This window comes from Dermacentor variabilis, chromosome 10 (assembly GCF_050947875.1).
Source record: "Dermacentor variabilis isolate Ectoservices chromosome 10, ASM5094787v1, whole genome shotgun sequence".
Classification (NCBI taxonomy): Eukaryota; Metazoa; Arthropoda; class Arachnida; order Ixodida; family Ixodidae; genus Dermacentor; species Dermacentor variabilis.
Genome location: NC_134577.1, coordinates 30,173,538 through 30,186,535, shown reverse-complemented (window position 1 = coordinate 30,186,535; position 12,998 = coordinate 30,173,538). Strand labels below are relative to the sequence as shown.

General features: G+C 50.1%; 1 protein-coding gene across 1 annotated transcript in view; it reads right to left on the bottom strand.

The window, feature by feature from the left end:
- LOC142559984 (uncharacterized) overlaps positions 1-6,069 on the bottom strand; it is a gene marked incomplete at its 5' end in the record, with an annotated part of 57,944 nt that extends 51,875 nt beyond the window's left edge. Inside the window, one exon of the mRNA XM_075671708.1 lies at positions 5,994-6,069. Coding sequence (XP_075527823.1) covers positions 5,994-6,069 — 76 coding nt within the window. The remainder of the gene's footprint in view (positions 1-5,993) is intronic.
- Between the last annotated feature and the right edge of the window lie 6,929 nt (positions 6,070-12,998).

Genomic DNA, 12,998 nt, shown 5'->3' with positions numbered 1-12,998 from the left:
GTGTGTGTGTGTGTGTGTGTGTGTGTGTGTGTGTGTGTGTGTGTGTGTGTGTGTGTGTGTGTGCGCCAGCTAACATGGACTACGATTTCAAGAATACCCAAGAGCTCTACAGAAACCGTACTGACTGCATAGTAGCCGTAGTCGTACGTACTTACGGCGAGCATTTGCTTTCATCATGAAGTATTGCTTAATTAGTGAACTTTTTAAATTATTGCTTGAATCGCAAACATATCAATTACAAAGTTGTAGGGTACCTTGATCAACCTCCGAATCAAGCATTTGTTTGGTGCTGAAGTGAGTCTGCTTGCTTTATTTTGTAAGCCCTCGAAATATGCGAAATACGAAATAGATGCCCACTCGCACGCCGCTACTACATATATATATATATATATATATATATATATATATATATATATATATAGAGAGAGAGAGAGAGAGAGAGAGAGAGATTAATTAGTGGATTGCCAGAAAGTAAGATGAGTAATTGCAGGAACAAGTAGTTTTTCGTTTAATATGAGCGGGCCGCGCTTGCTTAGAAACGCGGAAGTAACCGAAGCGTTTGATGTACGAAAAGCTGCCGCATAGCAGAGATTCTTTCCACGAATGGGGAAATGGAAGTATGCGTTATTCGTACGTCTTGCTCTCTTTTTCTCTTTTTCTGCTGAAAGATATGGCTGGAGAACGATATTTAAACGGCACTCGCGACCAAAATAAGGTGCGGCGCATTTTAGGAAGAAGACTATTTACGTAGTCTTTCTTGTGTCCTTGTTTAGCGTCTGTTTATTATTATTTTTTTTTTGCGCAGTGTTCTCGAGTACATAGAATTAGATTCGTGGCTCACAGTTTTCGCGCTCTCTGGTTCTTCATCGTATGCTGCAACGGGACAGCACTTAATTATTGCTCGCTTCTGCTCTACTGTGTACTTGTGATAATGGAGTCAGAATTCGGTGTTAGTGAGAGTGCTATAGAGGTATTTTCCTTTTTAAGCTTTTCCTTTGTTTTTTTTTTTTTGTATTCTTATTCCGCACCGGTAGTTCTCTCAATCAATGCTTGAGGTTGCTTTGGCGACTCGAAGAGACGGCAGTATCGTTCACGAATAAGCAACGACGGGCGGTGCGGGTTATAAATAGCCTAACACTGAATCGATCATGGTTAATTGGCGAAAATACATATTTAACAACGCTGCACTTCAATAATATCCACAACGCTTCACGCGCTGTGTGAATAGATGAAACCACAGCTCTCAGTTTCATCGCTTTAGTGCCCCCAACCCCAATCCCCCCGATCTCTCAGCTAAATGCAAACTCATGGGAGACAGGCTAAACGTTAATGTGGATGGCGGTGGTGTCGCGGCAGAGGGCATTAACTAAGCTAAACTGGCGTGGCCGGCCGGCAAACGTTTCCCTTGAGGATCTCTTACGTTTATTAACAAGGGCATTTCATCAAATGTTGGTGTCGCAGAAAATCCGGCGTCGGCGTCTGGCGCCGGCGTCCCCGCGAGCGAATATTTCCGCATATATTTAGGTGTATGTATGTGCCACGCTCTGCTATATATGACATGTGGGTTATATTGCCACACCATTCTGTGACTTAAGGTTGCTCATACCCTTTCTTACATCCTTGACAAAGTTATTCCTCGGAATTTTTGAGAATGACATCCCACAAACAAATGTCACGAAAAAAACACCCACAGCGCATGTCTCTCATGTTAAATTTTCTCAGCCTAAAATAAATAAAGGTGTGTAAGGATAACAGAAACCTTGAAAATAATGAATTTTCTTGGCGCAGCGCTGCACTACCTCCGGGATCGGCCCACGCAAGAGGGCGCGTTTCTTCCAGATAGCTCGCCTTCGTGCATAGCGTTTGCCGCCAGCGTTTCCCGGTACGCGTTACGATTACATAAGTTGCAGCTGCCGGGAAGCGTGAGAAGCAGTCAGGGATCTTTGAATGCTATCGCGTTCCGCTCTTACCCCCCGTATTCAGAAATGCATCTTAACTTGAAGCCCATGCTTGACTTGAATGAAATAACGCCTGTCGTGAACGCACCAAAAGAAACGAAATGAGCGTCTTGCGCGCGATCACAACAGTCGTCATTTACGTCAAGGTCAAGCATGAGCTTCTATTTAAGATGCATTTCTGAATACGGCGGTTAAAGGCGAAGCTTAAGCGTCCTCTAATTTTTTTTTTGCTTTTTGTTCCCATCAGGATGCGGCCGCCATCGTCGCGTGGGCGTGCTCACGCGCATGCTCACTCACGTGCGCGCGCGCGCGCGTGTGTGTGTGTGTGAGAGAGAGAGAGAGAGAGAGAGAGAGAGTGTTTTGCACGTTGGGTATCTGCGCCGACCCTGTGGTGTCTATTGCTGCTGACTCTGTCAGCCTCAAGGAGCGATGGCGTCCAACTGTCCGAAGTATTACTTCCCCAAGCACATGTGTTCTCTAAAGGTGCGCCCATATAACACTGAGCTCCACGAACACAGTGAATTCAGGTGCGGTAATCCAAGACCTGTACTGCAAGAAACTACTCACTTATAATCCTCATGGGAACTACATATGAGGTATCCCGTTTAACGTTAGCCAGGCTGTTCAAAGGGAAAAAGAAAACGAAGATTAACCCCACAAAGCCCAACGTATCATTTTTGATACGCTGAATTTGATGCCTGAAAATTTTGATTTAGCGCTGTAAATCCAACGTACAGCCCGTACTAGACTTTCTGATATTATGGAGTGAATGTTCAGTTGTGAATAATTCAGCAAATGAATTACTAATTAAGCATACTAATTAATTTTTACTGAATTAAATTCCGCGGTTTGTGGCGGCTACTGTAAATCGCCCCCACGTGTCACCCACGCGATGTCTCTCGCGATCTCACGATTAGCGGCGCAGTCACGTGTGTGAGCAAGTTTTTATATTCGTTGACGCCAAACGGTGTTCGAGCTTCGTTGGGCTAAGGTGAAACTGCGCAAGATATGATTTTAAGGCCTACGGTGTTAGGTCATCAGACCTCCGACGGCCGAACACCGTAGCTATTATAGTCATATCATGCACCGTGATTTCTTTTTTTTTTTTCAACAGCTTGGCTAGCGTTAGCTGGGACACACGGTATACTTCGAGGCCAACCTACGTGAGTTTAAAAGCATGCTAAGCAGCCATACATGGTCTGATCGTGCGCGTATAGGCTTCCTTCCGCAGACTAGAAACAAAACGCCTTCCATACAAAATCTCTCGTAGAATTCGTGAATCGAGACACGATGATTCGAAAAGCGTTTCACTTCGCAACTTAACGCGGCAAAACAGAGAGCTAGAACCGACTTTCGTCCCGGCTTGAACTTTGAGGCCCCACTCAAAACCTCATACGCATGTTCTCGCCTGAATGCATCTCGCACACCATGTACACGCTGCATGCACGGTGCTACACCGATGCGCGGCCCGCGGGGGTGGGCAGCTGGCCTTATACGGCGGGCGCTTCGCTATTCTTCACGGGAGATAAGTTATGCAAATTGACGGCGACGTGTGAGCCTCCATTTCCATACATCAGTATAACGCGCTTGCGCATTAGCGCGCTTATAGAGACGGGCCGACCACCCGCGCGAAGCCGAGCCTGAACAGGAAAAGGCTGGCGCGGCCGCCAGCCTTAATTCAAATGCCCGGCGGGGGCCGATGCCAGCAGACGGCTGCGAACGACTGGCAGGATTCCTTTCGCTAATCTCTTGCCTTCTCGAAATTAAAGCTGGTTTTCCTTCCATTTTTCCGGACTTAGTCATCCGTGATCGAGCCGGAAAGCACACCGCTTAGCGCTCTATAGGCATTCGTCGCACTCGCCAGACGCATGGGTCACGTGTTGCGCCTTCGACGTACACGCCCTAAAACGAAGTTTTAAAGCGCGACAAAAACCAGAAGAAAGAAATATGAGCGACGATTACAATAATCCCTAATGCGAAATTTGAGCGCAGGTGTATACGTCTTTTCATTGCGAGATATATTGGCTGGCGCGCCCAATCTGTTTTGTGCGGCACGTTGCAAACGGAGTGAATAGTGGCGCGACTGCCTCGCTAATCGGGGGATCACGAGAGAGAGCGCGCGGGTGACGTGTGGGCGCGATTCACAACAGCCGCTGCAAACAGACCTGCGCTAATGCAGCGCGTTGTTTTCATAATAGTATCCTTGGACATGCTCGCCGCATGCCATCGGTGAGCAGACGACGCGCGCTACTCTGGCGCCAACTCGTAGCCGTTGATCGTCGCCTGAGAGCGGCACTACGCTTTTCTTCTCACGTTTTCGCCATACCCTCCTCCTCCACTTTCCGCCTCATGCTTTCTCTGCAGCCTCCTCCTCCACTTTCTTCCCTCCGCTCTTCTCGCTTTTCATCCCCCGCTGCACTCCGCGTTCGCTTTTTCATCCTTCGCTCTGCTCGTTCGCTCGGTTATGCCGACGCGCGCCGACGCGCGCCGACGCTCAACGTAGGAACGGTGCGTTTAAGAGATGCGCTCTAAAAATTAAATTACTTCTTTATTGCCTCGAAGCAGCGCAATTGGTTGCGAGGCACACCGTGGTGGAGGGCTCCATATTAATTCTTAGTACCTATGTTTCACCTATATATGTGTTTCACCCATGTATGAGAACATATGTAGGTTTCACATGCTGAGAATGGCCTGTAAGATTTTTTTTATTAATGGAAGCACTCGATAATACCTAGTACTGACATTTACATGATTTCTCTTCTTTTTCTGCCACCTGGTGATCTTGGTGTCATTTTGCTTCAAAGGTCTTGCCACTGCTCGAAATCAGTGCCAAGGCTTTGCGAACGCCTCACTATATCCGTTGAAATTCGTTCGCTATAGCCGAGTCTTTTCGAATGCTTAGCACTTTTGTACTATCCAATGATATCCTACGCCTGTTCTTTTATGCTACCCCGGCTCCACTCTCAAACACGCGCTTATCCATCCTCCATACAGACCCCGCTTCCGCCGCCGCACAAATACATCCCTATGTACATCCCACCGTCACACACGCGATACATACCTATATGCTCAAGCGTTGTTGGGCTTCTTGCGATCTACCTGACTCTGTGAACGTCTATAGTACTTCCTGTCTTCTTTTGTGTGTTAACATTAGGAGTGTCAAAGTGGGAAGCCGATCATGTGGGACACAGGTAGAGAGGGGAGCTTATAAGACCTCACATATATGTATATATATATATAGTGCTACTGACTATGGGCGGCTCCGGAACCCCGCCAGTTGCACTTCGCTCCCCGAAGAGGCAGGACGTGTGCGGAGTCAGCTCGTGAACTACACTTTCCAATGTGCTGAATGCGTACCTTCCTGCCTTTCTTCTCTCTCTGTCTCTCCCCTATATGCTGTCATTTATACATTCTCGAATATACGCAATCTGAGCGATTTCTCTGGAATGAACTAGGAAAGGTGTACCACGGAAACTTGACCCGCGAGATGCGATCTGACCCAATCGAAGACCGACGACTGCGCTCGCCATTTTCGTTGTGTGTTGCTTGTCCTTTGGACGCAAGTTTACCCAGCAAATAATTAGAGTCTCAGCTCACATTTCGTGCAGTATTTGGTTCTTCGCCCCAATTAAAACGTGACAATGTTCCACCTCGCCCAGTTTTCTTGCTGTTTCTTGGTGCCGCTCGTGTTCAGAACATCATAACATATACAACCAGCACCACTTGCACAGCTATCATAAGAAATAGTGCTAATCGGATTAACACTGCCAATCATCTCCAAAGGATGAATGCGCCGCCCAAGATTTTCTTCCTCTCACTATCTCCATATTAAAGCTCGCGTGATACGTATATTTGGCATATTTAACCACTCCAGAATTGCTTTCTGTAGCAGGGCTCCACTGTTAGCGAAACTGAATAATCTATTCATTACACCGTTCACAAAGTTGGCTTTTGCTACCTATGCTAGTACGTTAGGCGGCTTTGTATGGCGCGAAGTTTGCCCACTATGTTACGTGTTGAAGAACGTTCACTCACCCCATGCAGGCGAGGCCAGAAGCGCCGTTGAAAGGGCCAGTATCCATAACCTGGCTGCAGGGCCTGCAAGAAACGCAACACAGATTGTTGGCGGTTTGATTTCGAAGCATCAGCATAACAATTGTAGAAAACATTGGGCAGAACCCATCTCACGATGACTGTCGACGGTAATTCGGTTAGTTAGCATTGAAACAGTAACGACGCAACGGATTTCCACCTTACAAACGAGTTATATGTGAGGCGTGCATGGCAACGGGACTCTGCCGTCGCGCTTTCATAAGAACACTCACCGCCATCTATCGGCGCTGCCGCAAGGCCTGCGCATGGCCTCCGAAAATCATGCTGCTCCACACCATACAAACGCTGAGAAACGCGTCATGCGGTAGCCGGGCTCCTCTCACTGTTTTTTGTGGGCACACTGCGCCATCTAGTGGCACTGCCGAGAAGTCCGCGCGTAGCCTCTGAGACGAGAAGCGTGGCGCGCCGGTGTGTGCTAACGCCGAGGATCATTCCCTCGCTTGCCGCACACCCAGTGGCCGAAGATGGCGAGAGGTTCATTCAAGAGCGGCGCATATCGAGTGCATTCACGTCGCAGCTCGCTAAAGCGTTGGCGTGAACGTCGGTCATTGAAGAGCGTCAGCTGCCTGGGGCAGCTGTCGCGCAGCCTCCTAAGGCGTGGATTGCTGCCTTTGAGGAAGACGTGTTACGTGGGTTCGATTGCGCCCTGCATCGGAAAACATTAAGTGATCTTTTTGTTGTTCTTATTGTTTAGAGCGGCACACACCTGCTGGCACATACCCAGTGACCGAAGTTGGCATCAAAAAGTTTCATTGAAGTACAGACTGAGATACACAGTGCATTTCCTCTGCGCAAGTGCTACCTGCACACCGCGGGGGATCGGCCGAAAATTGGGCGCCTTGCACAAACTGAGTAGAAGTTTAGAAAATGAAAGGTCTTACTGGGGACAGACAGACAGGCTGAAATACTTTATTGATAGCAAGTGAGTTTGGAACCTCTGTGTACGTGGACCCCCGCGCGGTCCCACGCTGGGGTCAGACGTGTTATTGCACGCTGTTCGTAGTGCGATGCTCATATGGTTCGAGAAGTAATTTTAATGGGAGCCAAGAAAAAAGTCTTCACATTGCGAACGTCCCGGCGGCTGAACTCCAACGTGGAAGTTCCGAGGAAAACCAGGACGGGGACATTCATACTGAGGCCAAGCTTGCGTATGTCGACCTCGAGAAACGTTCTTCTTACTGAGGAAAATCGCTGACAAGCAAGCAGAAATTGGTCAATTGTTTCTCGTTCACTGCGCTGTATACGCAGAGGAGACACCGCCAAAGCAGGCGTGTGTAAATAGGAATTTAGTGCTGGGACGCGGTAGCATCGCCTCGCTGACGCAAATCGTGGAGGGGTATCCTGTAAGGGTCTACCTAGGGGACTGCCCATTTCGGCCGCTGCTGATTGGATGGAGTTGTGCGAGCGAGGAGTATACGAGCGGCCCCAGCAAATGAGCGGCGGTTGAAGTGGACATACGACTAGGCGGACTCTTACAGAATACCGCCCCACCCCCCACCCCCCGGTCGGGGGGGGGGGTATTCTGAGACACTCTATATATTAGTATATATTAGTATATTAGTATATTAACTGAGACAGTCTATACTAAATACGCAATCTTTTTGGAAAAACGAGGCTGGTGCGAAGCAAGGCATACTGTCTGGGTGCTCGAGGTGTTACATTGGTCACTTTTTGTTCCATTTCAAGCCACTCCGACGTGTTAATTACAGCGGCTTCCCACATCTTCCGTCAAGGCCACGCGCTTTTCGAGGCCCATCGTTACTAATGCGATTAGCGTTCTTTGGGAACTTCACGCACTTTTTGGTACGTCCGTCCGCAGCTAACATCTTTTACGCCAACTTGGGGGCCCGAATAGACAACTCGTACCATTGGGTATCTGGAACCGGGCGTGTGGCACTCGGTATGTGATCATTCTTGGCTACTCCTCCGGAATGGGTATACGTGCCACTGTGTAAGTGCGGCTACAGATAAGCAGAACAAGATGAAAGAAGTGAAGAAGCTGGAAATAGAACATTGAATAACTCAGCCAAGGAGAAGCGAAGAGGTCGACATCAAAAGCAGCCGAACGTGGAGAAAGAAGTGATCAGAATGGGACCATAGCACGCACAGAACGAGGATCGTTGACTTTCATAGAATACAGATGTTCGTAACGAAAAAAAATTCAAAAATTGGGCAACACCCTAAATGAAGAATTTGGCAATGCGATGTGTCTTTACATTGCTGTCGACATTCATCGTGGCGTGGGTACTGAGTGATTTTCTTCCCCACAGAAATCGAGCACGGTCATTACGCGACAGGGAGACGGTTTCGCTACAGCACGGGATGTCCGCGCCACGTAAGGCGTACCGGGACGGGCGTCATCGGAATGCGCCGCCACCCGGAATTCGTCGCCAGCTATGCGCGACCCTCCCTCCATTCGGCTGGCGCTTGTCGAACTGGAAAGGGTGAAGCGACGACAACAACGCGTAACGGGACCCTCTGGGCTAACAGGGCGCGTAACAACCGTGTCACCCGGCGCGTTCGGCAGGCGTTTCCGATGAATATGCCCCAACGTTACATCCATCCGCCATTCCCGTCCCTCTCTCTTTGGCCTGCGACAGGTGAACACATACTCCGCAACGGATCAGCGCTTTTCAGCCCGATTTCTGTCAACTCACACGCTTCGGTAAATACAGGAACCTTCGCGGCTGCCGCTTCCTTGCTCTGTGTGTTGGTTTTGTTTGGCGTTTCGGAATTTTCGTCTTTTCTTTTCTCTCTCTCTCTCCCTCTGCATAACGATGCCTGTCACATCTATAACAGTTCGTAGCCTTTTCTACTTCCTTTCTTTTTTTCTTTTTCGAGGCTTCCCACCTAGAGTCCGCTGGCTGCAGTTCGAGCTTCGGAACTGCGACTGACTGGCTCTGGCGGTCACGTTCACGCACGGAAAAAAGAAAAGAGAGGGGGGAGAGGGGGAGAGTGCGACAAACGCTGCGCCCGCCGGAAGTAGCGCCTTCGCTTCCGGGCGTTTCTGCAGCACGCCGATACAGTTTTATTATTTCGAGTCGCTCGGCGCGCGACCGCGGGGCCATGCCACCCGCTGACTACGCTGCGGCGACCGCCGGCCCCAGAGAGCCAGCCTTAAGCTGCTGCTGCTGCCGGAAGTGATCCTGCGGCAACGCAACGCGAAAGGTCCGGGCGCGCTCGCGCGGTCTTTCGCGTCTCGTCAGAGCAGACAGACGCCACTCCTTTCGTGAAGCGCGCCAGGGCGCGCGCTTCTCTTTATTCAAGGGCAGGGCTTCGGGTCAGATCTGTAGAGGTCGGGGCGCGCGAGACGCGGACCCGAATAATCCGCCCCAATCTACTGGGCTCTATACGAAAGACCGGGGCGGAGGAACGTAAAAGAAGGAGAGGGTTGACGCCTGCGCTTCAGAATCCCTGCGCTTCGAAAGCTCCGAACTGCGCGCCGATGTAGTTGTGTACAGCAACGTGGCTCTTCTAGTACTCCTGTGCCACGCGCACGCTTTCAAAGAGCGTCCAAACCGAAGACAATTGAAATATGTAGGAACGCCATTGATTCCCTTTTGCGAGTTTCCCCAAAGGAGCCAATCGCCATCGAAAAGCTCGATACCGTTCGGGCTTGATAGCGACCGAGAATTCGCGTGTGACACCGGTGTAAGGCAAAAGATTCTTGGGTTGATGGGATTCGACGTCTCAAGGCAACAAACGTGCTGGAAGAGATACCGTGGTCGAGAGCATCGAAATAATTTTCGCCATCGGTTGTTTCGCTCCGCGTGCACTTTGCATTCGGCGCCTGTCGAAGTTCAGCCGCGCGGGCCAGGAATCGAACCCGTGGCATCGTGCCCAGCAGTGGAACACGACTGCAGAGCCCTTCTATTGGCCAGCAGCTGCTTACTGAGGCTCATGCTTCTTGAGCGAACCGGTGAACACGGGAGACACGAGCACAGGGAACGGAGGCGCTATTTCCAACTGCCTTTTCAATATAGAGCAACACTGGCTTCGCACGTCTCCACATTACATCACTTTGCCATCGACGCGGCCATACATAATATCGCAAAGAAGCAAGCAAGCTCTTTATCTGAAAGTCAAGTGTGTTCGCCTTTATGTAGACCTTCAATACTGATCGCTTTGCCCTAAAGGCATGATTATGAACCACTGAATGCCAGCATCAAATGGGTACATGCAGTAGCATAGCCAGATAGATTGGTTTTTTTGTTTTTCTGGCTGTGAGCACCTACTTGACCGGGGACTGGGACGGGGAGAAAAGCGGGAGTGGCTGGGAAACCCGCCCACTAACACAGAAAATTAGCGTGGGGGAGCGGGGGGGGGGGGGGGTGCTATCCCCTGGCTACGTCACTGGGTACACATGTGCGACATTTAAGGTGGCTTAATTGATCACTAAAGTTAAACTGTCGCAGTCGTGGTTGAGGTTGGTCGCACGAGGATCACTGCGAATGTGAGATTTGAGTACACCATACCTATTTCGTGCAAGAAAAGCCGTAAATGAGCGACCAGGAAGCGACGACGAAGTGACGACAACGACCGGAGGGGTACATTTCCGCTGCGTTAGCGGATGATGGAGGACAGTCGTCGAGGAGCGGACCACAGCGACATGTTTTTCTATGCCTGCCGACTATAGGGAGCGATCGAGTAAGCGAGCGTAAAAGTAACCATGCGCATTATAGTGGGTCACGCATTACGGTTAGACTCGATAACACTGTCCCGGTGCACTGCATCACCGTGGTCCATCATCGTTCTGAAGTAGATTAAAAAAAGAAAATCAAATTCTGGCGGTTTACGTGCCGAAACCACGATTTGAATATGAGGCACGCCATAGCGAGGGACTCCGGATCAAATTTGACCCCCTGGGGATGTTTCACGTGCGCTCAATAGACAGCACACGGGTATTTCCTGAATTTCACCCCCATTGATTGATTGATTGATTCATTCATTCATTCATTCATTCATTCATTCATTCATTCATTCATTCATTGAGTGAGTGAGTGAGTGAGTGAGTGAGTGAGTGAGTGAGTGAGTGAGTGAGTGAGTGAGTGAGTGAGTGAGTGAGTGAGTGAGTGAGTGAGTGAGTGGGTGGGTGGGTGGGTGGGTGAGTGAGTTAACGAACGAACGAACGCTGGTGAGGCTGTTCTAAAATACGCGGACCTCCCACCCAACTAAGGCCGACGGCCGATGCGGCGCTGTACGTAACAATTTGCAGAGTGCCCGTTCCCTTCGGCGCGGCGCATGCGGAGGCTTGCCCCGGCAAAGCACCTTTGGCTTATGCTGATCCCACGGAGAAGCGTGATGGAGGCTTCGAGCTGGCAACAGCAGAAGCGGCAGTGGTGCGTCTATTCAGCGGCCTTCGCGGTATGAACGCCTCCTCCAATCTCGGGAAGAGGCCCCCAAAAGCCTCGCAAAGTGAATCGGGTCACGTTTCGGGACGGCGCGCTGCCAGTCTTCATCTATCCTGACGCGCGCGCGCCCTCGTGCATGCGCGGGGCGGGGGTTCGTTAGGTGTTGGTTCGGGGAGGAGGCGCGGCTCTTCGTAAATCTCGCGCCGGACAAGGTTTCAAAGGGTTCCGCGCCGTGGCAGGCCCTGTTGTAAGACGAGTCAGAGGTGTGGTCCATGCGGAAGTGCCCTTCGAGCTTACGGCTGCGTGAAAAGCGTCCTTTGCTGGCGATCGCGCTCTTTGGAGAGCTTGGAGCACAAAGAATATTCGATATGAAGGAAGTCGGTCCACAGCTTCCCATGACTGGCCTCGTACATAAAGAGAGAAGTTCACATGAAGATGGAGGCTTGGAGTGATCAATGGCGGCGGAAAAATGAATATCCCTGCAGCCAGTGTTTTGACGAAGAGGCTTGTCTTCGTCAGGGCAGCAGCTGATTTCCGTTGCGGCGCATATGTACGCGTAGGTCACTCTCCCTTATCCCCAATGGAGGAGGAGGAGAGTAAGCGGGTGCACCGAGTAAGGTGAGGGAAGTCGAAGTGTTAAAAAATGAAGTTTTTCTATGTTGTGATGGAGAGGGTAGTGCTGTTGGTTGTTCTAAGCAGGAGGAGTGACCAAACGGCAACGTTGCTTTTTCAACCACTGTCGCACTTCATTCATAAAGATCATGGGTGTCAGTGCGGGAAGACCATAGTGAAGCGAACGTAAAGCTCAGTATTGAATAGTGGAACGATTATGTTGATTTCACAAATCTGTGATTAAAAAAAAAAGATTGGCAGCCGCCGCATTGCCATTATGCAATAACCAACATGCAAAATCGAATCGCGCTATGTTTCAGTATGCGCGCTATCGCTGGCTGGTATGATGGTATTTTTCCCCAGAAAGGATGAATATGCGCACGTTCCAGCGTCAATTGTGAGTGAATTCTGCCTCGCGCAAGGGAACTGAAATGTGGCACGGCGACTTCAGGAAGCTATTGTGCTGAACGGAAGGCCTCGGTATGGGTCGACGATTATCTCATTGTGCTGTAGACGCTTATCTTACAGAGTTTGAACAGTTTGCTGCTACATCACTGTTTGAAGCCGTTTCGAACTCAACGACTTGTGTTGGTTGGCTCCAGCTAGTGCTGACGTCGGGGCAAACTTTTGTTTGCCCTAAGTAAGTTCCCTTCTGCCGGTCGGGCTGCGATTCCAGGAACATCGAGAGGCAGTCCGGAAAAAATAAAACTTAACGCGTAATCGAACCGTTCGCGACATGAGACACACGTCACTTTTCACAAAAGGCGAACAGGAGTGAAGAATCGCTTCCGAAGATCGATGAACGGGGAGCGTTCACGAATGGCTGCATCCTTTCACGCAAGATACAGCAGTTTCTGCTTCTGACAACCACCGAGACAGACAAAGGTGCCGCATAAGTTTGCCGACCAGGAGATCTGCGTGGCTGTAAGGTGGGTGACGTCCGTTTGACAGAGCACAAAACCCT